We start from the raw sequence: 23,629 nt of genomic DNA, 5'->3' as shown, positions 1-23,629 counted from the left end.
CGTTCTCGATGATGTCCAAGTCCCCGGTTTCTTTGTAAGTATTTTGGTCAAACCATCTCTGGACACGAGAGGTGGAAACGGAGCACCCAGAAGGCCAGAGCTGAGGGGGACCCGAGAACCTTCCATTTCTCCGATGAGGGTCGGGGGTTGGTTCTCACTGTGGCTGTTCCCGAGAATCTTCCCGGCTCCCCCGGTGCTACAAGCAAACAGGGCTCTACAGGACCCGGGATGGCGCTGCTCCCCTAGGCAGAGAGCTTGGGGCAGAAGTGTGTGGCCCCGGGTGGGGGTCTCTGTGAGATGCCACCAGTCCCGTGGCCCCAGCTGTGCTGAGACCAGGCCCGGAACAGGAATGCTCGGAACCTTCCCCGACGTTGCCACGGTGCCCGCCACAACCCAAGGACACCGCGGCCAGCTCCCCTGCCAAAGCCCCTGGGCCCAGAGGAGAAGGAGCACGGTGATCCCAGCGGTCATGCGCACTCTGAGGACTCGGCCTCAGAGGGTGACCAGCCCCCAGCAGTCCCGCCATCGGGAGACGGAGGCGATGCGAGTGCCTCCGTGGGACGAGCTTCTCCTGTGAACGCAGGCGTGGTGGACCCCCGGCTCCAGAGAGTAAGGGTGCGGACTCTCCACCCACTTGGGAATACCTTCCGCCCCCCCGGGACTGGCGCGGTGGACCTGGCAGGGGAGGGGCTTTGGGGGGTTCCAGGCTGGGAGGCACAAAGGGTCCGGGAGCCCCAGGACCATCACAAGTAGCAAATTATACGATCAGCCTACTCAGAGCCCTCTGGTCTCCATCCCTCGGGAAAGGGTGAAGAAGCACAGGTTATGTCCCATTTTGCTTTATCGGAACCACTTTCCAGGCACAGTAAAGAAGCGTCAGCCTACGAATGCACTTCTTAAGAAACGAGATATTCTCTCGGTTTGAAAGACAACCCACCCACAAGGCTTAACTCGTTACTTCTGTGACAAAATATAGCTTCTTTCAGCCAGCTTCCTCCATAACCTTTGGGAACGGTTCAAAAACATCAGCATTACCTGTTTTGTCTTCCAGGGGCCTCTCCCCTCTCACCCCCCCCACCTCCGTGAAAGCCCCGCTACCGTTCTCGAAAATGTTGAATCCGGTAAGTAGCCCTGCTTCCCAGGGGAGCAGGGAATGGTGTGGCCCAAAGCTCCCGGTCCCAACGGGGGCGGGTCCTGGACCAGGGGGACCTCAGGCTTCGCTGGCTGACTCTGCTGGGCAGAGGGTGTCAGGTGCCGGGTTCTGAGCCGACCGGCACGCGCATCTGACGTTACGGGGACACTCAGATTCCAATGTTTCCAGCCACCCACCACCATACTCCAGGCACTATCTACTAAGGCAGGGTTTCCAAACTGGATCTTATATGATCATTTTCACATCACTACCAGCACCCTCACCACCCCACCATCATCCTCATCCTCACTATCATGGTCACCATTCCCATGTCACATACGGGGACCAGGAGGTCCGATGGCTTGCCCAAGGGGTGCACAACTCAGTTCCGCCCACTTCCTGTTACCTGCGCTCCCCACCACGCTGCTGGTAGCTGGCTAGGCTGTGGATGAGTTGCGCCCGTTCTGACGGGTCCCTTGTGTTCTTGTCCTGGCTGGGTTTCCTTGAGCCACAGTGGCCGAGGTCTACCTTCATGCTGTGTACCCCTCTGCTCCCTGAAAGAAATGGCTGGGGGGGGAAATGTCTTAAGTACAAGTCCCTGCCCAGGGACCCAGCTGTTCGACTTCTGGTAGCATACACAAATGAATCCAGAACAGGTGTTCAAATAGAAACTTGTCCATGAATGCCCAGCATAGCACTATTCACAATAGCCACAAGGTGGAAAGAGGCTGAGTGTCCGCCTCTGATGAATGGCTAAAGAAAACGTGGTCTAGCCATAGAATGGAATATTACTCGGTCATAAAAAAGGAATGGCATTTTGACGCATGTTGTAGATACCGTGGATGAACCTTGAAAACATTATGCTGAGTAGGAGAAGCCAGACATAAAAGCCCACACATTGCACGACAGCATTTATATAAAGTATCCAGAGTGGCAAACCCACAGAGGCAGAAAGCAGATTGGGGGTGCCACCAGGAGCTGGGGGGGGACGGGGATCAGGAGACAAGGTTTCTTTTTGGGGTAACGAAAATATTGTGAACTAGTAGTGGCGACAGTTGTAAAACATTGTCATGCACTAAAGTGCCACTAAATTTCCACCATAAAATGGATAAGATGGTGAATTTTATGTTCTGTGTATTTTGCCACAATAGGCTCTCCTCGGTTTAGTATCTGTCTGGACCACACATTAGGATAAGGACTTAAAAAGCAGTTTCCTGAGGCACAATCCTATCCCTGCTCATGGGTTGTTCCGAGTTTCAGACAGAGAAATGACCTTCTATCCCCGGCATCTTTGCCTCTGGCACCTCCCCTCCTAGATCCTAAATACCAAGTGACTCTGTGGCTTGAAATGGTCTGTCCACTGAGTATACAGTGTGTCCGTAAAGTCATGGTGCACTTTTGACCGGTGATAGGAAAGCAACAAAGGACGATAGAAATGTGAAATCTGCACCAAATAAAAGGAAAACTCTCCCAGTTTCATACCTATTCAATGCAGTTCGATGTGGGCTCACGCACAGATTTTTTAGGGCTCCTTAGGTAGCTATCCCGTATAGCCTCTACAGACTCGTCACTGACTGATGGCCTACCAGAATGGGGTTTCTCCACCAAACTGCCAGTTTCCTTCAACTGCTTATCCTACCCAGTAATGTTATTCCTATGTGGTGGCGCTTCGTTATAAATGCGCCGATTTTCATGTTGCACTTTGGTCACAGATTCGAATTTAGCGAGCCACAGAACACACTGAACTTTCCTCTGTACTGTCCACATCTCGACTGGCATGGCCGTGGGCTGCTCCGCTGTATTCACAGTGTTACGTCATCATCTGCGCATGCGCACATGCTGCCACATCATCCCACAGAAACTGGGAGGGTTTTCGTTTTATTTGGTGCAGATTTCACATTTCTATCATCTTTTGTTGCTTTCCTGTGACCGGGTCAAAAGTGCACCATGACTTTACGGACACACTGTGTTTGCCTTGGGAAGATGGCTTCGTGGGAAGTGTTGGGCGTGTTTGAAAATTAACCAGCCTTGAAAAGTGGTCTTCATTTTCTTTCTGCTGTACTCTTTGGATGATCAGACATTTCTGTGAGTTGAAAAACCTATTGTCTCTTTTGTTTCCCAAGAAGCCTGGAGCTCGGCTGGAACGCCGGATAGCCGGCTCCACCAACCGGTGGCGTTTCCCCCGAGACCGCTTCTCCGGGGACCTGTTGGCGCTCTCCCAGATATCCAGAGCTGTGAGCATAGACTTGGATGACGTTCTGAAGCACCCAGACAGGTAGGGAGGTCAAAGAGCCCATGGTGGGTACACCCAATCGGGATAAACCAAATTTCTGGGCGGTGCCCATGGTTGGGCCGCTCTCATTGGGCTGTTACGAGGCCCAGGGGCAAGGCCACCTGCCTTGGGGACCACCCCTGAGGGAGAGACAAGGTCAGTGCGACCCCTTCCTCTGAGAATGCGTGTGGCGGTGAGAAAAGTACAGAGTGAGACTGACCATTTTCTTCCGCTGGCTTTTCCTTTGTGTTGGGCATTTTGGACCGTAACAGGATTGCTATAAGTGTATCAACTCATTTGTTGACAAACAAAACTTAGCCCGTCCTGCCTCTGAGTCCGCACCCCTCTTGCAAATCTGAATTTCCATCCAGTCCGTTGAGTTCCCATGGGCAGCTGGCTCTACCCCACCTCCCTCCCAAGGGGTTCTGAGCAGCAGGCTTACGGCATCACCTCTTCATGGTGCGAGGTCCTTCTAGCCTCTCTGGGGACACAGCGGGGCCCTGTGGCAGAAGGGACCCCTCACTTCCTGGTACCTCCAGCCTGACCCACTGCCCTGCCTGGGCCCCCGGCAACTGCTTTCTGAGCGCACGGCCACCGCTGCCAGGGCATGGCCTGTGCCCTGGGCGGCGCCTGCCACGGAGGAGCTGTTTGCTCCGTGTTTACAAAGCAAGTATCCAAGTCTTTTCTCTCTAGACCCACTGGCCAGTCCTGCGGCAAAGGCCCCCACCCCACAGGTTTGAGTAAATCAACATCCATCTGTGTTTGGGGTTTAAATTCTCTGATGGCCCCATGAAAATCAGAGTCCCATGAGTGGTTGGCTTTGCACTGGCTGCTGACAGCCTTGAATAAACTCTCTTGAATTTATTTTGTATTTTGTTTGGTGAGAGAGCCTTGAAGATGTCCTAGGCTTTTGCCAAAACTCACTGTGTTTCTTAGCGCCAGAGCCAGGCTGGAGAAAAGGCGTGGCCTGGGCCTGGGCCTGGGAATGCAGGCAGATTGACCCAGAAAACTGACAACGCTGGTTGGCTCGTGAGAGTTGAGCTCTCCCTGACTCAGCTAAGGGAGGGGTGGTGGGCGGCTGTGAGTGGAGCACAGAAACCTGAGGACGATGGCAGTTGTGCTGGGCTTTAGGACCCTTAGAGGAGTCTCCCGGACAGGGTTAGAATTCCTGCTCCTCCATGTACGTGCTGTGTGACTTTTAGCCAGTGGCTTCACCTCTCTGAACCTCAGTTTCATTACCTGTGAAGTGGTGATTATTGCTTCTCCCTTGAAGAGTTATCTTCTTGAGGATTGAATCAGACAGCACATTGAACATGCTTAGCCTGTTTCTGGCAGATAGAAGATGCTCCATAAATAGAGCTCTTAGCTTTCTGGCCTGAGCAGTAGTTCTAGTTCTCGGTCTTGGTGATTTCATCCTGGGGTGTGTCAGCCCTGGGCTCCGCGGGCCAATGGCCCCCTATTTCACTGTGCCTTTTAGCTCCTTCCCCAAATCAGAGCCCCTGGCCTGCAGCACAACCGACCTGCCTATCTGCCCAGCGGTGCTGGGAAGCTGTGTGTCCAGAGGCGCCACTCTGAGCAGGCGGCTGCCTCGCGCGTCTGGCTGTCAGCTGATCCAGGCTCGGCTCTGCGCCAGGAGCCTCCCAGCCTCCTCCCGAGACAGGGGGCCAGCCTGGGCATGTTCTTGCTCTGGGGGTGGCAGAGGGCAGGACCAGCCGCACAGATGCTTCTCAAACCTTCAGCCCGGTCACATCCTGTCAGCCAGGGCAAGCCACAGGGCCAAACTCAAAGAGAAATCAAAGTGGCACTTTGCAAGTGTCAAGCCAGAAGCCCTGTGGCTGGCTGGCTGCAGGAAGCCCATGGGTCCATACGAAACGTATAGAATGTCCCCCTTGCCCCTCTTGTGTCTCCATCGTGGGTCAGGACCGAGGGGAGCCAGCCCCCCGCCTCGCATGACCTTCCCCACATCCTCACGTGCCACTTCATCCCAGGCCACTGGGTCTCAAACAGAGAGGACAACTCGCAGACACCATCGATTCCATTAACTTTTCCATTGGTCCCAAAATGAACCCAGCCCCTGGAAACTGCCTCCATGATAAACGGTACAGCCGGGCAAGGAGCCACGACACCCGGCACGGTCACCACTTCTGGTGTCTGGACTCTCCCGGCTTGGCTGGTGGCAGCGATGTTTGTGAGGGCAGTTGAGCTCATGGGCATCGCCCCGTAATTTCCAAAACCCGTTGCTGCTTTCTGAGGTCACGGTCTGAACTTCCGACCTTGACCAGCTGGACCCAGACGTGTGACCCCGGCCAGCAAGGGAACCGAGGATGGCTTAGGTCAGATCCCCTGCCCCCACTGGGTAAACAGCCCAGCTCTCACCGCCTTCCTGAGGCTGAGTCACTTGCGGCCACCCCTCTCCACTTGGAAAGGTCAGTACGTGGCCGGCATTATTCTGGACACAGGGTTCTGCGCCCAAGCCCTCCTCTGTGCACCCTGGCCCACGAGGTTCCTGGGATCGTTGAAAACAGCATGGCAAAGGTGACACTGATCAGGCATGGTCATTAAGTGTCCCCTGGCTGGTTGGGTTTTCTGGATGACTGTCTTCAAGCAGTGGATGTGACTCAAACTTGGTTTCACTTCCCTGCTCAGTGGGCGGGATACAGTGTTTATGGAAAAACATATTTGCAAGTCACTCGATCACTGAACAGCTGTTGACTGGGCACTGACACCATGGCCAGGTGAGGGTGACAACAGTCAACAGACACCAAATGTCTCTGTGGGATGACTGCGGAACCCGGTGCGAAGGCTGCCTGGGGAAAGAGGCAGCCCCACGGCTCTGTGGAAGGAGTTCTAGTGGGGGTAACACCCGGGTGGGCAGTGGGCAGGGCCATGTGCCCAGCCTCCCCTGAGAAAGCGGCAACTCGGCATATCTGGAAGGGGCAGCGGGGGCATGGTGAGTGGAAAGGCAAGCGAGAGAGCCCCCTGGGCGTCCTGAAAATGAGAGCAAGGGCGGCAGGGTGGGTGGCCTCGGCTGTTGGGAAGCGCTGGAGCAGGGGTCGCGGGTGGGTGGACGGGGTAGTAGTGGGCGCTCCTCGGGCTGGAGCAGGGGTCGCGGGTGGGTGGACGGGGGGGGGGGTAGCGGGGGCTCCTCGGGCTGGAGCAGGGGTCGCGGGTGGGTGGACGGGGGGGGGGTACCAGGGGCTCCTCGGGCTGGAGCAGGGGTCGCGGGTGGGTGGACGGGGGCAGCGGGCGCTCCTCGGGCTGGGGCAGGGGTCGCGGGTGGGTGGACGGGGGCAGCGGGCGCTCCTCGGGCTGGGGCAGGGGTCGCGGGTGGGTGGACGGGGGCAGCGGGGGCTCCTCGGGCTGGAGCAGGGGTCGCGGGTGGGTGGACGGGGGGGGGGTAGCGGGGGCTCCTCGGGCTGGAGCAGGGGTCGCGGGTGGGTGGACGGGGGGGGGGGGGTAGCAGGGGCTCCTCGGGCTGGAGCAGGGGTCGCGGGTGGGTGGACGGGGGGAGGGTAGCGGGGGCTCTTCGGGCTGGAGCAGGGGTCGCGGGTGGGTGGACGGGGGCAGCGGGCGCTCCTCGGGCTGGAGCAGGGGTCGCGGGTGGGTGGACGGGGGCAGCGGGCGCTCCTCGGGCTGGAGCAGGGGTCGCGGGTGGGTGGACGGGGGGGGGGGGGTAGCGGGGGCTCTTCGGGCTGGAGCAGGGGTCGCGGGTGGGTGGACGGGGGCAGCGGGCGCTCCTCGGGCTGGAGCAGGGGTCGCGGGTGGGTGGACGGGGGCAGCGGGCGCTCCTCGAGCTGGAGCAGGGGTCGCGGGTGGGTTGACGGGGGGGGGGGGGGGGTAGCGGGGGCTCCTTGGGCTGGAGCAGGGGTCGCGGGTGGGTGGACGGGGGGGGGGGGTAGCGGGGGCTCCTCGGGCTGGAGCAGGGGTCGCGGGTGGGTGGACGGGGGGGGTAGCAGGGGCTCCTCGGGCTGGAGCAGGGGTCGCGGGTGGGTGGACGGGGTAGTAGTGGGCGCTCCTCGGGCTGGAGCAGGGGTCGCGGGTGGGTGGACGGGGGTAGCAGGGGCTCCTCGGGCTGGAGCAGGGGTCGCGGGTGGGTGGACGGGGGAGGGGGGGTTAGCGGGGGTTCCTCAGCCCTACTTGAGAGTCCTGAGGGAGACAGTGGGGGGTCTCCATAGGGGAGAGACAAGACCGGATCCGCATCCCTGACGGGCGGCAGTGTGGGGTGTGCATCAGAGGGGAGCATGCGGGAGGCTGGAGACAGCAGTGATTACAGCAGTGATTGCGGGGGAGACTATGGCAGCTTGAATGAGGTCACAGCAAAAAGAACAGCGAGAGACAGATGAATTGAAAAGATCCTGTTATCCAATCTAGGCAAGCGATCAGATGTGACAGCACCCCTCCTGCTGGCCCGGGCGCCTGGAGGCTTTTGGAGCCATTTCCCGAAACAGGAAACGCTGCCCAAGGAGCAGGGTTGGGTTCCGGGTCGGGTTCGGGGTCAATTCTGAGCTCAGTGTTCAGAGGCTCTGAGACTGGGGAGTGCGTAGCCTCTAAACAGAAATATTCATGCACTCACTTCCAAGAGATGCCCAGACCTCCTCTCCCTTCCTCCAATAGATATTTATTGAGCACCTACTATATGCTAGACATTGTTTTGGACACTCATCCAAAGCGTTGTTGTGTAGGCAGCCACATGTGGCTTTAAACACCCCGTCCCGGAGGCCTTCCCATAGACTAACGGTGGGAATTCCTGTCCTGACCAAGCCAGCAGACAGAGCTCCCCGTTTATAAAATCGGCAAATGGTGACCTGCGGACACTCTCCCGAAGGGTGAGATGCGGTCAGGTGGATCGATGGGGCCCCAGGAGCACTTGTGCTGGATTGATGCAGGTGGCAGTTGGAGAAAAATATCGGTATTAACTCCCGGACTTTTTTATTGTATTTTTTCTTGAGGTTACGCATTCCAAAAATTGAGAAAATTTTATCTGAGAATTTGAAGGACAAGGCCCTCCAGAGCAGGGATGCAGGTGAGTCCTTGCCACCAGAGGCTTCAGTAGGAATGTTGCTGACCTCAGGGCGCGCCGTAGGCTCCGTGGAAGGAACCCAGACCCAGGGGCCACGTCACCAGTCTGTGAGTTTCGGTCCCTGTCCCCTGCACAGAGCCTAATGTGTAATAGGTGCCCATAGGATGTGCAATGAAGGAAACCAAGCTGGGGAAACTCATCCTCGTATGCTGATGGTCACAGTGCAGGGGGGCGTGCAGGTGTAGATAAATGGGCCTTGAATCGGAAGCGCAGGGCATTCATTTCCCGTCCCTTTTAGCTCTCACTGGCCATGACTGTGATGTCCCAACTGCCCTTGTCCAAGAGGACTTTTCTGAGTTATAATCAAGAACCAGACTAGGTCTGTCCAGCTGGGAAGAGGCTCATTGAGCCTCACAAGAAAGCTAGGTGGGTCAGCTCCTTGAAGGAGCCCTTTTGGATAAATGCCACCCCAGGGAGTGTCTGCGTCTGCCCAAGGGCAAAGCCAGCCTCCTTCCCTGTAGAGGCTGATTGAGTCCGTCCTGCTTGTCCATTCTGGGTGACTGGGGCCCCTGAGCAGGGCTCTGGAACCATCTCTGTGACCTCTGCCATGCACCTGCCATCCTGAAAGCAGATGTGGACGTCCAGTAAGGGGACACCCTTGACGTACAATTCTGCTACCGCCTCAGATCACCCCAATGGGGTAGGATTCTTTCTACTCCAGCAAAAACAGGACTGTCCCTGAAGTGATCCAATATTTGAGACGTGAACTTAGGTTCTGAGCCCCAGCACCAAACTAGGTCATAGATCTGGTGAATAACACTAATAATAATAATAACAGAAGATGAAACAGGTACCCAAGGTCATGCAGTCAAAATCATGCCAGGCCAAGAAATAAGTCGACGTGCTAAGTGGCTCTCGGGGTCCCGTAGGGCACTGAGATTTGGGGTTTGAGGGGACATCCCGAGCACCGCCCCCTTCCCAACAGCTCTGTGCTAACAGAGACCCATCCTGCAGGGCCCTCTCACCTAGAGCTGCTCATGCCTCCTCTGGCCTGGCACCCTTGGTCCCCCATCCAAGTCCCTTCTCTTCTCATCGTCGGTCCTGGGCGTGGTGCGACTCCCCCACGGAAAGCCTTCACTGTGTGCAGAGAGCCTTCTTCCCACTGGGATCTCCTGTCACACCTGTGAGCGAGCTGCCTCTCTGATGGTCCCCATTCCCGTGAGGAGAGGCCCTGGAGAGAGAGCTCTGCTGCCCGGTGACGGGCCGTTCCCTGTACAGGGTCCTCGGGTTACGACAGTCTCACATACGGCGTTTCGAGTTGACGACATTCACTCCCATAAGAACTTTAAAAGAATTGAGACATGTGTCATTTTTCCTGTTCCTACAGCCCAGTGTACAGTCCAGTGTATTTACATCCTTTTCCTTTTTCTGTGGCTGAGTTGTGTTTTTATGTCCTCCTGGATGATGATTTTATAACTGTGTTAGGATAGGTTGGTGACTTAGGCTAGGGTGTGTTTCGACTCACACCGACATGCAGGCCACGTCACTGTCGTAGGAACGGAACTGTGTCGTAACCCGAGGACCCCTGGTATTGCACTTGGCTGTTGCCTTTCTGGTGAGCGAACAAGCAATAGTTAGGCCCCGACAGCCCCATCGTGCTCAACAGGGGCCTGGATATTGATTTTACTCACCCAGGGATGTGTGGCAGTTTCTGGAGACCCTTTGTGGTTGTCACACCACTGGCATCCAGTGGGTAGAGTCTGGGGAGACTGCCAAGCATCCCACAGTGTCCAAGACAGCCAGCCCCACCACAGAGAATCATCCGGCCCCGAGTACGGACAGAGCCGAGGCTGGGAAACCCTGTGATGGGGGACGGCACGGTGAGGCCCCTCAGAGTGTCCCCACCAACATCCCTCCCCGTGAAGCCTTTTCCAGTTCCCCCTGTGGGATGGCGGCCCACGAGCCTCTGCAGTCCTACCGCCTGCTGTTGGTCGGCCACCCTCTTGGATGGCTGTGGCTTCCTATGCTACCTTGTGTGCCTGCCTGTCGTGTCCCCCGGGAGCCAGGAAGCTCCCTGAGGCCCCAGCTGTCATGCTTGTCCCTCTGTTCCGGGGAGGAGAGGCCGAGGGAAGCGGCCTGCCCGTGCCCCTGCTCCATCCCTGCGGCGAACCGAGGAACTTGGGGAGGGCGGTGTGTCTTCGGCCTGCGGGCTGTGAACTGCCCATTCTGCCTTGTGCTCTCTCCCCAGTTGTAGCCCTCGAGTGCCTGGGCTTCCGGTGGGAGCTGCACCTGCCCCAGCTCTTCCAGTCCAAGACCTTGACCAGGCTTTACCTCGTGGCCCTGGGAAGGGACACTGCGAGCCCCGTGCAGGCACTGGAGAAGCTTCTGCAAGGTACTTTCTCACGGGCACCAGCCTGGAGACCCACACGCCCCCTGGCAGTTAAAAGAGCAAGGCCCCCGGTGCGCCCCTCTCACGGGGTTTAACCTCAAGCTTCCCATCTCTGAAATGGGCACGCTCGTTCTCACTGTGTTGCCTCGAAGGCTAGAGGGAGGGGGAAGCCATACTGTGACGTTCTAGAACTGTGCCCGTTTCGGAGCAAGCAGCTGGAAAATATCAGCTGTTGTCACCGTAGTCTCATCCAGCCAGCTCAGACGGAGACTCCAGCTACTTCTTTACGAAGAGAAAGTGGGTCGTGTCGTGTCTTTGGATGGGCTTTCTGGAAGGAAGGCCTAGTCCCGGCATCAGGGGCTTGTTTGGCCCCAAACTGTTGCGGTGAGAGGTTCACACGTGTACATGGATTTCACTTTTCCTTTGCTTTCCTTTTTCTTCTCTTGACGCCTCCTCATTCTGAACAGCAGGCCACGCCCCTCTCTTTCTCTCCTTGTTTAATCCCAGTCACCCGCACCCTCTGGCAGCCTTGCCAGCTTCTCCTCTGGGCAACAGATGGCGTCGCCTCTGGACAACTCATCAGCCCAGCAAGTGCCGTGGAAAAGTCCAGGCCTCCAAAGCCAGCCAGCCAGCCCGGCGTGCCGGTCGGGAAGGGGTGGCATTTCCAGGACGGGGCAGGTCGGGAAGGGGTGGCATTTCCAGGACGGGGCAGCAGGGCCCTGTCGTTCCAGAGCCAGACAGGCTGCCGGAGCCCCTGGGCACTGCCCGGCCCTGAGCCTGGAGGGAGGGCCCAGCTGCCTGCCCACCTGCCGAGTATGCCCGGCACCAGGCCTGTGACTCAGCCCTTCCCGGCTGGCCGGGAGCGGAGTGGTGACGGCATTCCCACAGTCACGCTCACTCAGGGGCCTCTTGGCTCTTCGCAGCCTTTGTCCTGGAGTCTTCACGAGTGGGACTGAGCTCTTCCTTCCGTGTCCCCTGTCTCAGGTCACAGCTCTTGCTGGGCAACCAATGAAAGGCCATGGGGACCCAGACAGTGAGGTTTTGGAGGGAAAAACAGAGTTAGCATTAGCACTATGGTAAGACTGTCTTGCATGGCCTCGCTTCAAAGACAGGACGTGGCCCTGCAGACGCAACTGCTGTGGTCCGAGCCGCTGCTGGAGGCTGGACGTGACAGGGGCACGTTGGGGCAGGTGCAGAGATGACACCCCGGGGCCAGAGCTGTCGCTGGCAGCTGCACCAGACCCAGGACGCGTGTCCCAGACCAGGAGCAAGGCCCAGCACATACCCTGTTTCCCCGAAAATAAGACCTAGTGCAATTTTTTTCAAGCTCAGTAATATAAGGCCTCCCCTGAAAATAAGACCTAGCGCGTCTTTAGGAGCAAAGATTAACATAAGACACTGTCTTATTTTCGGGGAAGCGGGGTAGATGGTTGTACATGGAAATAGAGTCACAGGAAATTCTTGATGAAATTCGGAGTTTGGCTGCTTATGCTGATGTTTGTGATGGCATGACTACAGTGTATTAATAAATGTTAATCTTTTGTTCAACAATAAATGTGAATTCTTGTTCATGGAAAAATAAGACATCCCCTGAAAATAAGACCTAGCGTGTCTTTAGAAGCAAAGATTAATATAACACTGTCTTATTTTCGGGGAACACGGGAGCAGGTGCTCAGTGAGCAGGTACAGCGTGAGAGAGAGCGTGTGTGGGCGCAGTCAGGGTGAGCTCTGGGGCCTCGCTGCCCGAGGGAGATGGATCTCTCTTCTCTGTCCTTTTCCTTTCTCGACTGCCTTTGTGGCTGCAAAGAGCGACCTGCCGTCTGGCTCCTGACTGATGTCCGCTTTCATTCCCTGGAACCGTGAGCACAGCAGGCTTGGGAGGCTGGTGAGGGAATCCATTCCCTCAGCTGGTATTGGCTGAGCACCTGTGTGCACAGCTGTGCCGGGTCTCAGGGACGGATGGAGTGGCGAGTCAACCGCCCAGTGTGTCTGACCGACAGGTGGTGCTAATAGCAGATCGTCCGGGAGGAAATATAAAGCCCGCCTGGGTGGGGTGTTACCTAACATACACGGGGTCACGTGGGCCCCTGATGGGGGAGGGAGGGAGCCCCATGTCCTTGCCGGGGAACAAACTATCAGGAGGCATGTTCTGGGCCCCGTGAGCAGGGGACGAATGGGAGGGTCTTGGAGCCGGTGCAGCGGCTTTGGCTCTGTGCGGTGGTGGGGGACACCCCTGGGGACCAGTGTGTGTTGTCACTCACATTGTAGAACGGCCCTTGGTGGATGGGGGAGGCTGGTGGTGAATTGCACTGCCCCCTCCCTTCCTCCGGGGAGCCTGTTTGGAGGCCCATGGGGCAAAGTTTCAGGAGCCAGCCACCAGTGGACACCTCAGTCCCACATTGTCCTTCGGCAGGTGGCCACGGGTCTCCTGCTTCGGTCTGAGCTGGGGGCGCGTGGCGCACAGAGGATTAAGGCCCAGTCCTAGCCCTCGATCTCCTCCCGACCTAGCGAGAGAATGGGGGAGCAGAGGGGGACAGGCAGAGGAGGGGAGGGGCTCGCGGTCGACATTGAAGGGGAAGGGGCTCGGGTCGACATTGAAGGGGAAGGGGAAGGGGCTCGGGTCGACATTGAAGGGGAAGGGGAAGGGGCTCGCGGTCGACATCGAAGGGGAAGGGGCTCGCGGTCGACATTGAAGGGGAAGGGGAAGGGGCTCGCGGTCGACATTGAAGGGGAAGGGGCTCGGGTCGACATTGAAGGGGAAGGGGAAGGGGCTCGCGGTCGACATTGAAGGGGAAGGGGAAGGGGCTCGCGGTCGACATTGAAGGGGAAGGGGAAGGGGCTCGGGTCGACATTGAAGGGGAAGGGGAAGGGGCTCGGGTCGACACTGGAGAGGCAGTGTAAGCACGGGCGGCCCGGTGTTGATGATCACAGTGGCGGCTCACGGGGCGAGCTGCGCACGGCGCACACGGCGCACAGCGACGCTGTGCTATGTTTGCAACTTCTCCCAATGAACAGTCATTTCAAACATGCATCCACTCAACAAACACCACATAGAGTGCAGGACATGGCACACGCCATGACCCAGGTCGCGCCGGGGTGGGTGGAGCCTGAGACCGCCTCCGGCACAGTTCAGAGGCCGTCACAGCTGGGCACCCTTATCTCGTTTCCTTGACCAGCGCCAGCGCTTCGGAAGATCAGAGAGAGACCCCCCATGAAGAAGATGGTCATTTCACTGAAGATCAATGACCCCCTGGTCACTAGAACTGGTAATGTACACCTGTCTTCATTCTGTGAGGATGCCATTGAACCAACAGCCCCCCCCCCCCGACCCAACTTCAGAAACAGACAAACAAAAACAACACACAAGCTCAGAGTCCAGTGCTCCCTCCTTACAGATAGCGGAGTGGAGCCAGGGGCGTGGAGGAGGCTGGGACCGCTGGGGGAAATGGACGGAGGGAAAAGGCTGCTTCACAGAGGAGCTCGTTTTGGGGGGGGATGCAGAGGAGAAGGAAGAGATGGGCTTCTCAGGACCCCCAGGGAAGATGTGAGTGCCCTTCAGGGGCACACGGCCCAGAGAAGCTCTCAGGCCCACCCTGGACCCGCCACGGCCCCTCGCCAGCAGCAGAGACCCTCCCTCTGGGGGCTGCCTGCCGTGCACCCTCTCCGCATCCTATCCTGACCCCCTAGGCACAGGCTTCTGTGTTCATGCGACATGCGTGCCATCACGTACTGTGATGGTCCGTGATCAGTCGTGGGTCAGGAAACTATCCCTTAGGTCCAGGTTGGGCCAGCTGTCCTCAGAGCACACTGATCCCTAGTCACGGGAGCTCAGTTCATAAACTACCCAATGAGCCTGGCCCCGCCCAGGAGTCTGGAACAGTTTTGAAGACCTCAGACTCCAGGGAAGATCTGCTGTCAGTTATGTGTCAATCCCAGAGAAGAAGAGCGCACCTACGTGCACATAGCATGGACTGAAGCCGTCACCTCCCTGCATAGGACATGGGCCCCAGGCTAGGAGAGGTCGCCCGAGGCACAGACACTGAGGACAGGCTCTCCGGAGCATTCCTCACCTCCCGGCTCAGAGCAGGTGCATTCTCCCTACTGGCAACTCTGGTTACCCAGCTAGTGGACATGCGAGCATCCGGCAGGGAGGGTGCCCGCACACGAGGGACGCGGGGCGCAGAGACCCCTGCCGATGGCTCTCTCTCGGATGCTGCCTCCCCAGCCTTCGCCACGGCCCTGAACAACCTCTACACGAGTCAGTGGGACATGAACTTGGAGGACATGCCGGGGGTGCTGGCCTCCGCTCACGCTCTGCAGTTCAGCAGCCTGTATGAGAGGTAAGAGAACGCGGTGAGGCATGGCCAGGGCCAGCCTGGGAGAGAGGGGAAGGGGCCTCCCTACCCACTCGTTTCATGGAACGCTGCTGCTCTTCCGGGGGCTCGGGCGTCCGGGGTTCCTTTGCGCGGAGCGCGGCCTGGAGGGAACCGAGACCCTCAGGTGTGTGCACTGACATTATCAGCTCACAACAGAACCATCCTCCCAGGAACACGCTCCTTTCAAGTCATGATTCTTGACTTCCGGGCATGAAATGCAAATACAGGGCTACCTCTGCCTGGGAGATATTTGTCAGGTGTGCAGTGACTTCCCAGCAGCACGCAAGCCATGCTTACCAATTTCACCTGTGTTCACCTTTGGCTTAAAAAAGTCTCTCCATCAATTTCACCTGTGTTCATCTTTGGCTTAAAAAGTCTCCATTTAGTCTCACACACAAAAGCGTGTTGTTCAAAGACAGGCTGACTTTTCCCATCACTGTCAGACCTCCTTTTCCCCACTCATTTCCTGGAGAGCCTTCTTTTTATCTTGTTAAGCAATGTTACTATTTTTACAAAGGTTACACAGGGCCATGGCAGATCTTACGGGAGAGAGAAATATTCAAAGATCAGAGTCATAATTGCCCATCAATCCAACTGCCTACTTGGGACGCAGCCTTTCCCTGGGTCTTCAGATCCCACTGGCCCAAAGCGGGGGTCCCCTGGGCAAATGTCTGTATCCCTGATCCGAGGCTCCTTCCTCACAGGAGAGCTCTGCTGCCCCCAGAGTTGAACGAGACCCTCTGGGCAGCTCGCGGGTCTGAAAGCAGCCCGGGGGGCCTCGGGAACAGCACTTCTGTCTCTGCAGGTGTGTGACCACGATGATTAACGGACTCGCACCAGACAACCTCAATAGCTTCTACCGGTCTGGCTGCAAGGTGAGACCAACCTGGACAGGGCACACAGCCCCTAAGGAACCCGCAAGAGCCCCCAGACTCTGGGTCACGCACCAGGCCCCGCTCCACATATCTACCCACAGGCTCCAACCGAAGGGTGCCAACATTTTATTCTGCTAAGTGAACAATTTTTTAAAAGGATGTTTTAACTCCCCAAAAGTAGAAAAGTGTTGATCTTGGGGTAGGGACGGGGGACAGCACAGCCTTTTTCATTAAAACAGCAAATAATCTCCCAGGATATTCTTGTTGGAGTGAATGGAATTTGTCCCGCCTGGGCCCCATGAGCACTGGGAGTGAAGGATGTGATCTAACTTGCTCAGAAAACGGAGTCCCAAGGAGGGGGACAACCTGGTCAGGGTGACCCGGGTTCTCAGAGGTCACACTGGGAACTTTAGACCTGATTCTAGCCTCACTCCATGAGGCCACTCACACTGAAACAGACACGTTTGACTGTAACACTCGGTTCACATGCAGCCAGCATGTCACCGTGTTCTTATAATAGCATCTAAATGTTTTAAGTGCCTATTGTGTCGAGGACGACTGATCGTCCTCACCTTTATTCCCTCTGTAGTTAGAAAGTCACTTGGCCAGTGGCGTCTTTGCCTTCGGTCAGCCTTTCGTAGGCACTATTTGGTCTGAGAAGGACCATAGCCTTGAGGACACACAAGGTGTATAAAGACCCTGCCAAGGTCCCTGGTCCTGGGAGACCTTTGTCATTTTCTCTGGACATTCATTTTAGGGTATGTGCTCACTACTGGCTTTAAGGCCCCGCATGGGGTGGACCCGCGGGATCTCCCATGAGCAGTCACTGACTTGATCCAGAGATTTCTGCATGCCAGCCTTGTGGTCGGACATTTGCACCTGGCTCTGCACTTTTGTGACCACAGGCAAGAGCAAGAACCTTGGAGCCTCAGTTTCTCCATCCATAAAATAGGGATCATAACGAACCAACCTAGCAGGATTGCAGTGAGCACTGATTTAAAGCAACATAGTGCAGGTCCTTGAGCATAGCAAACACTCAAACAAATGGTCACCAGCTGCAGTTTCTTTTGAAGAAAAGGTTTGAGCCTTTCTGGGGCATGCTTGCAGCCTTGCCGCTGGCCAGCAGGGGACGCCGAGAGCTCGGGGATTCCTTTAGCTCCTGGCTTTTCTTGCCTTCTCAGTACCAGGAAGAGGGGCTCATCACCGCCTGCGAGAAGTGGCTGGAAATGAACTTGGTCCCCCAGATGGGGAAGCAGATCTACCTCCGGAAAATCTCCAAGGAGTTGCTCCACAAAGTGCTGAAGTCCCCCAGGTCAGAGCTGGTTCCAGGGTGTGTGCGCGTGTGCGTGCGTGTGCGTGCGCGTGCGTGCATGCACGCACCTGGGGGGAGCAGGTGGGGAAGGGGGTGCTCAGCGGGGGCAGCACCCACATCCCTGCTAAACGTACTCAGTGTGCAGCACCTCCTCCGCCCAAAGCTTCTTCCCCTCCTGGACAGCCGTGGGGGGCTGAAACGTGGGGTACTGTGCGTGGGAGGGGAAGGGAGGGGGTTCCCTTCAGGCTATTCATCCGGGTAAGGACCCTCTGGGTGCCCGCTGTCTCATTAGCCACCTGGTAATTAGCTAATGGCCTAACTAATTAAAAACAAAATCCTGCCAACATGAATATACATTCATCATGGGGAATTTGGGAAACAGGGAAAAGCAGAAAAAGGAAAAGGGTCAGTTTCTGACCCAGCCCTGACTCCGCCCCCGAGCAGCTCGGGGGCCCAGACACCCCCGTCTGACCTCTCTGACAATTTAGGCTAAAAGCCAAACTCTTGGTGGCCCTGCCCGACACTGCCCTTGCCCCCACGACCACCTGCTCAAGGACACCACTTCGCCCTTACTCCCCCTGTGAGGTGAGCTGTGCCCCCAGGTGGAGCTAGTCACTCTGGGCCTCTCTCCGTGGGCACCAGCCTGCAGGGACCTCTGCCCTGGGGTCTTGCATCTGCTCGTCACCCACTTCCAATCATGACTTCTGCTGACCTGGAACCCCCGCCTCCACCCACGCTCCACTGGGGGGGGGGCTTCCTGAGACCCCTGCCCCGCTGAGCTGCTTGCCGCCCCCGCAGGGACGCTGTGCCCACCCCAGCCGGCTCCTCACCCGTCTAGTAATTCATGGACACCTTCCCCAGTGCTTATTTATCCTGTTAGGTTATTTCCACTGTTTCACAATATAAACAGCTCTATGGCGTCGTTAAATTAAATTCCTAGAAGTGAAATGACTCAGGTGGAAGGAATTTCTGGGGTTTTTTTTAAATTGGTATTTAAAAAAACATTTTATTTGAAAATAATTTCCAACCGATAAAAACGCTGGCAATACCACAACGCAGGTCTGTGGACCTGTCACCCTGTCCGGTGTCTGCCCTGGTGGCACGCACATGTTTTGTCCTGAGCCCTGTGGGGGCAAGTGGCTTCCAACTGTTCCCTTCCTCTTAGGTGTTTCCGCACTCACTTCTGAATAAAAAGACTCTTTGAAAATAGAATCACTGAGAACATTATACTGAGTGAAATAAGTAAATCAGAAAAAACTAAGAACCATATGATTCCATACATAGGTGGGACATAAAAATGAGACTCAGAGACATAGACAAGAGTGTGGGGGTTATGGGGTGGGGGGGAGGAGAGGGAGGGGTTTGGGGAGGGGAGGGGCACAAAGAAAATCAGTTAGAAGGTGACAGAAGACAATTGGACTTTGGGTGATGGGAATGCAGCATAATCAAATGTCAAAATAACCTAGAGATGTTTTCTCTGAACATATGTACCCTGATTTATCAATGTCACCCCATTAAAATTAATTTTAAAAAAAGAAAAGAAAAGAAAATAGAATTACGAAGCGGTTATCAACCTCAGGAAATCTCACATCGAGGTGACATGCGAACACCATTGGCCCACGGTGGCCCATTGAAGCCTTTTCCCCTCCTGTCAGCGCTGATTGAGGCTCACGTGGGGTGTTTCCTTGCCATGCCTCTTTGGGACTGTTTAAAAGATGTTTGATGCCCCCTGCCAAGTTACCAAGATTGTATTCCCTGGGGATGGGGGGGGGACGACTTCAAAAGCCAGAACTAAATTCTACTGAACACGTTTGTGGTATACTAGCAAATAAATGTCTGCCTCCCTCTGCTTATGGGGTAGAAGGCATCCTGAGTTCAGAAATCAGACCTAGAAAGACTCGACCGCTGTCAGTTCAGGGTTACTCTGTAGCTTGTGGAGTACGGAGAGATGAGGTTGTTGGAACAGTGTCCTGATGTTGAGGGAAACCGTAGTATCTAAGAAGACGTCAGAAGTCCGGGTCCCAGGAGTGGCCCCAGGCCAGCAGGTGGGCCCCCAGGGAGGCCATTCTGCCCTGTGCCCCCTGCTTTCCCCCTCCCCCTACTCCGCCCCGTGCACCCTTGTGACCACTGGGCCAAATGGTAATCCAGGAGGGCCACCTCCCCATCTCGAGGTGCTCCGGTCAGTAACCCCCAAGGGAGAACCGGTCGTGCAAACTAGCGGAGAGAGTACAAACGGCATCCCGGCATCCCGTAGACTTTCCGTAACGCAGCCCCGCCCTTGGAAAGGCTGAGCTGCCCTGGTTGCCTTTAACCATAAAGAGGGGAAAAAACGTCTGACCTCAGCCAGAACGTTAGCGATGGCTTAGGCATTAGAAAACATACCGGGCAGGAAAAGAAATCAAGAAGACGATATGTCAAGTGTCTAGACTCACACGTTTGGGGACACATGACTGATGTGGAAACTCGGCCCGCGCCTCCAGCCCCTCCCTGGGAGCTGTCTGCACACACCGTCCAGGGCGCTCGGGGCGAGGTGGGGAAGAGCCCTGTGCCCGTCTGGCACGCCATCAGCCCCCGTGCCTGAGGTGACTGGGACCACAGCTCCCTGACTCAGAGCTTCCAGAGTACACTCCCCTCACCCACTTGATGCCTGGGGGCCACCTGCTCTGAAGCGGAGGGAGGCAGGGCGCAGAGGGCACATGCATGCCCGGCGACAGTGTTAGGAATTTACCCAGGCTGAGGCTCCACAAACCGCATGTTATTCAGAACAAACTATTGGGTGAGGTACTTTTGTTGACCACTTTTGAGAGCGTGTGCTGTGCCATGCGCCCTGTCCCTTTCAGTCCCCATGACCCTGTGCAGCAGGTAAAATTATTGTGCAGAGATAAGAGGGTCAATAAAAGGCCGGGCTGGGCTCCAGCCCAGGGTTCAAGGTCCAGGCTCCGACCCTTGTCACGGGACCACGGCCCCGCTTGTCCTAGTGGCCAGGTTTCCCAGCAACCAGCTCAGCCAGGACTGGGGTGTCCCAGGGAGTCAAGTGACCCCATATTGGTGGTGCAGAAATGCCGCCCCCTCCGCCCAGGTCAGGGATGGAGCCTCCCTTGGCTCGTGGTCCTTGGCTCCTGGCCCCGTTTGTGGTCACATCCCATCTCTCAGCTGATCCTTCAGCTTCTGGGCCATGACCCTTCCCCTTTCGAAGTCCCTTGGGCCCCCTCTTTCTTGGGGTTCTGCCTTACCCGCTTGGAAATAACCTGGGGTGAATGCAGTTCTCCTGACCTCCTGAGCCGCTGGTTTTCATTTATTTGCCAGGCCCTTCAGGTTCCAGTTAGTTTTCTTCTTAGAGGTCACCACTAGGTTACCCTGTTCTAACTCTAATATTATAAAAACTTAATTTCAAGATCTGTTTTTCTGGAAGCCAAGTTCCTTGTAGGCCTAAGAGGGTGGACAGCCCAGAAGTCTACCTAATTCCTGTCCATGAAAGGCTGCCCGGCAACCAAGGGGACCAGTCCCTCTGTGTGTCCACCTCTCCCTGACTTCCTGTCTCTGGTACAAGGAGACTTGAGGGCCCTGGGGTTCCTGAGGAAAAGCCACCCCTGTCCTCTGTGGATGCCCATCTCACCGCTTTTCCACTAGTGTCTGGAAAACTAGCGGGCATCCCGCTCGGACGTGACAGTTCTTAAAGCTTAGTGCTTCTCTGGTTGGTAGCAATAATACCCACTAGTCGGTGAGCACTTGTGGTATACAGGACCCTTGAGAGGGTTATCGAGTCTGAGTTGTACTGCAACCCAGAGAGGGGGTTCTGTGACCTGTGCTGTGACCATGCAGTGGATATGCTGGGGAATGAAGGGCTGGCCCAGGCTCCCCACGTGCAGCCTGAGGGATGGGATTTGAACCCAGGTCTGAGTGGCCTCAGAACCCATGGTCATTACCAGCCCACTGGTGTGCTCTGCTCCGGCCTCCTTTTTCCTGATTGATGGTCAAGATTACTAAGGATGTGCATATTTTTTTACTGCAAAAGAAGATTTACAAAGGTAGGAGAATAATGCAGAATCCAATGGGACCCACCTCCCGAATGAACTAAAGTAACATTTTGTTATAAGTGGAACATTGCCAATAAAGCAGAAGTCACCTATGTCCCCTGCCAGCCCTTTCCCCCATCCTTCCTCCTGGACTCTCTCCTTCCTTAAAGACAATCAAATGTCTGCTGTGGACTGTGTGACCCCAACCCATGAGATTATGTTCTTATCACACCCATGTGCGTCCCTAAACGATGAGTCATACTGCTTTGCAAAGGTTGAAACTTCAAAGAAACGCTCTCGTAGTGACTGTCATGTTCTGCAACTTACTTTATCCACTAACATCATGTGATGTGTTCTCTCCATGTTGATACTGACATGTCTAATTAGCATTTTTTATTTAATTGCTGTACAGGGCTCCAAGGAATGAATTGCACAGCAATTTTCTTCATTCTCTTCCTAATGGCCCTTTGTTTTATTCTGTTTAGGTCCCTTTTTTTGCTCTGACAATCAATGCTGCAATGAGCACCCTTGTTCATATTTTCTTATTCATGACTTTCTCTGTGGTCTATATTCCAAAGGAAAGGGGGCCTTTGTGATTTATAGACCATTTTTCCCAAAAAAACAAAAAAATAGAGAACAAACAGCATCTTGTTAAAACACATTTGTTTTCCTTGTAAAGAACAGACACCAGCTACAGCCCACCAGCTCCTCACGAGCACCCGTGAACGTGCTGAGAACAGTCCGGACGTTCACCCGTGGGAGGAACGTTTGGGGTCTCTGTGAGTTCTGTCTTGATGAAGCCATCAGAACTCCTAGGTAAATGAAAATGTGTTTGAATGTGCTCAGCATGGCTATTTCCTGCAGGAACTAAACTGTTAGGGTGCTGATTGTCACCCTAAAGGCAAAGGGCTTCTTTTTCTTTTTAATTTTTATTTTTTTCTTATTTTTTAAAAATTATTTTTATTTATTCATTTTAGAGGAGAGAGAGAGAGAGAGAGAGAGAGAGAGAGAGAAAGGGAAGGGGGGAGGAGCAGGAAGCATCAACTCCCATATGTGCCTTGACCAGGCAAGCCCAGGGTTTTGAACCAGCGACCTCAACATTCCAGGCTGATGCTTGATCCACTGCACCACCACAGGTCAGGCTCTTTTTAATTTTTAAATTTTACTTAGAAAATTAACTTTTAACATGGTGACATTGATCAATTAAGAGTACATAGGTTTTAGGCAACCATTTCTATAGTATTTGAACTGTTGATTATGTTGTATAACCATCACTTAAAGTCAAATTATTTTCTGTCACCTTGTATTGGTCCCTCCTTAAATCCTTCTCCCCACCCCCTCCTAGCAGGAGGCTTTATTTTGACAGTTACCGCCCCCCATCATAAAGATAAAACCAGGGTCCTGACTCGTGGAGCTCTCAATTACACCCCCCAGGTTGCTGCTAGCCCCTTGGGGAGCTTGGGGGTTTAGTGGATTTGCCCCAGAGGCACATGGCTCACCAGTTCCAGTGGGGTCCTGGCAGAGCTCTTTGTGGGGACATCATACCAAATGGCTCCATGACATCTCCCCTCTTGCCTCACCATGATTGCCCAGACGGTGACAAATTTGGTCCCGTCTGGCCGGGGTCAGAGCCCATGCTTCTGTAGGCGGCCCAAAAACAAGCAAGAGGAAAGAGCCAGCTCTGCCGTGTCCAGAAATAGTGGGACAGGTGGGAGGGTGATGTTTCCGGTGCCCTTTAGAGTCACGATTCAGCTTGGGCTCCACCTCCCATGACCACTTAAGTGGTGGGTGAAGAGGCGGTGATGTATTTGGAAGCCAGGGGTGCCATCTCCATGGTCAGAGATGGGAAAAACACTGAAATGACTTCTTTGGTGACCGGATCCCGGAGGCTGTTTGAGAAGCTCCGTTGGGGACCTGTCCTTACTTTATGGAGGTGACATCGGAGACAGCCGCCGCTCTTCAGTCACTCGCTTCCTGACAGTCTCAGGCTGCCACAGGTGTGGGCCACGACCCAGCCCCGCCGTTCATGGCTTAGAGATGCCATGCACGAGGCGTGTTGCTGTGGCCCAGGCACTGCGTTGAGCCATCGTATGTGTGCGGACGGCTCCATAATGGTCCCCAAAGATGTCCCCAGCCCCTGTGACTATGTCAGGTTGCACGGCAAAGGGGAATTAAGATTGCTGATGAAACTAAGGTTACTGATCGGGTGGCCTGGAGATGGGGAGGTCATTCTGGAT

At 55.5% G+C, this 23,629-nt stretch overlaps 1 protein-coding gene across 1 annotated transcript in view; it reads left to right on the top strand.

Moving 5' to 3' along the window:
- Nucleotides 1-349: 349 nt before the first annotated feature.
- Nucleotides 350-23,629, top strand: part of BTBD16 (BTB domain containing 16) — a 43,556-nt gene continuing 20,276 nt past the window's right edge. Inside the window, exons 1-9 of the mRNA XM_066355599.1 lie at nt 350-555; nt 1,052-1,121; nt 3,256-3,407; nt 8,354-8,427; nt 10,673-10,816; nt 13,990-14,079; nt 15,039-15,153; nt 15,995-16,064; nt 17,246-17,376. Of these exons, the coding sequence (XP_066211696.1) occupies nt 350-555; nt 1,052-1,121; nt 3,256-3,407; nt 8,354-8,427; nt 10,673-10,816; nt 13,990-14,079; nt 15,039-15,153; nt 15,995-16,064; nt 17,246-17,376 (1,052 nt within the window). The remainder of the gene's footprint in view (nt 556-1,051; nt 1,122-3,255; nt 3,408-8,353; nt 8,428-10,672; nt 10,817-13,989; nt 14,080-15,038; nt 15,154-15,994; nt 16,065-17,245; nt 17,377-23,629) is intronic.

The sequence above is a fragment of the Saccopteryx leptura genome, chromosome 13 (assembly GCF_036850995.1).
Source record: "Saccopteryx leptura isolate mSacLep1 chromosome 13, mSacLep1_pri_phased_curated, whole genome shotgun sequence".
Lineage (NCBI taxonomy): Eukaryota > Metazoa > Chordata > Mammalia > Chiroptera > Emballonuridae > Saccopteryx > Saccopteryx leptura.
Note: the sequence above shows the minus strand (reverse complement) of the source record. Positions and strands in the feature narration are given on the sequence as shown.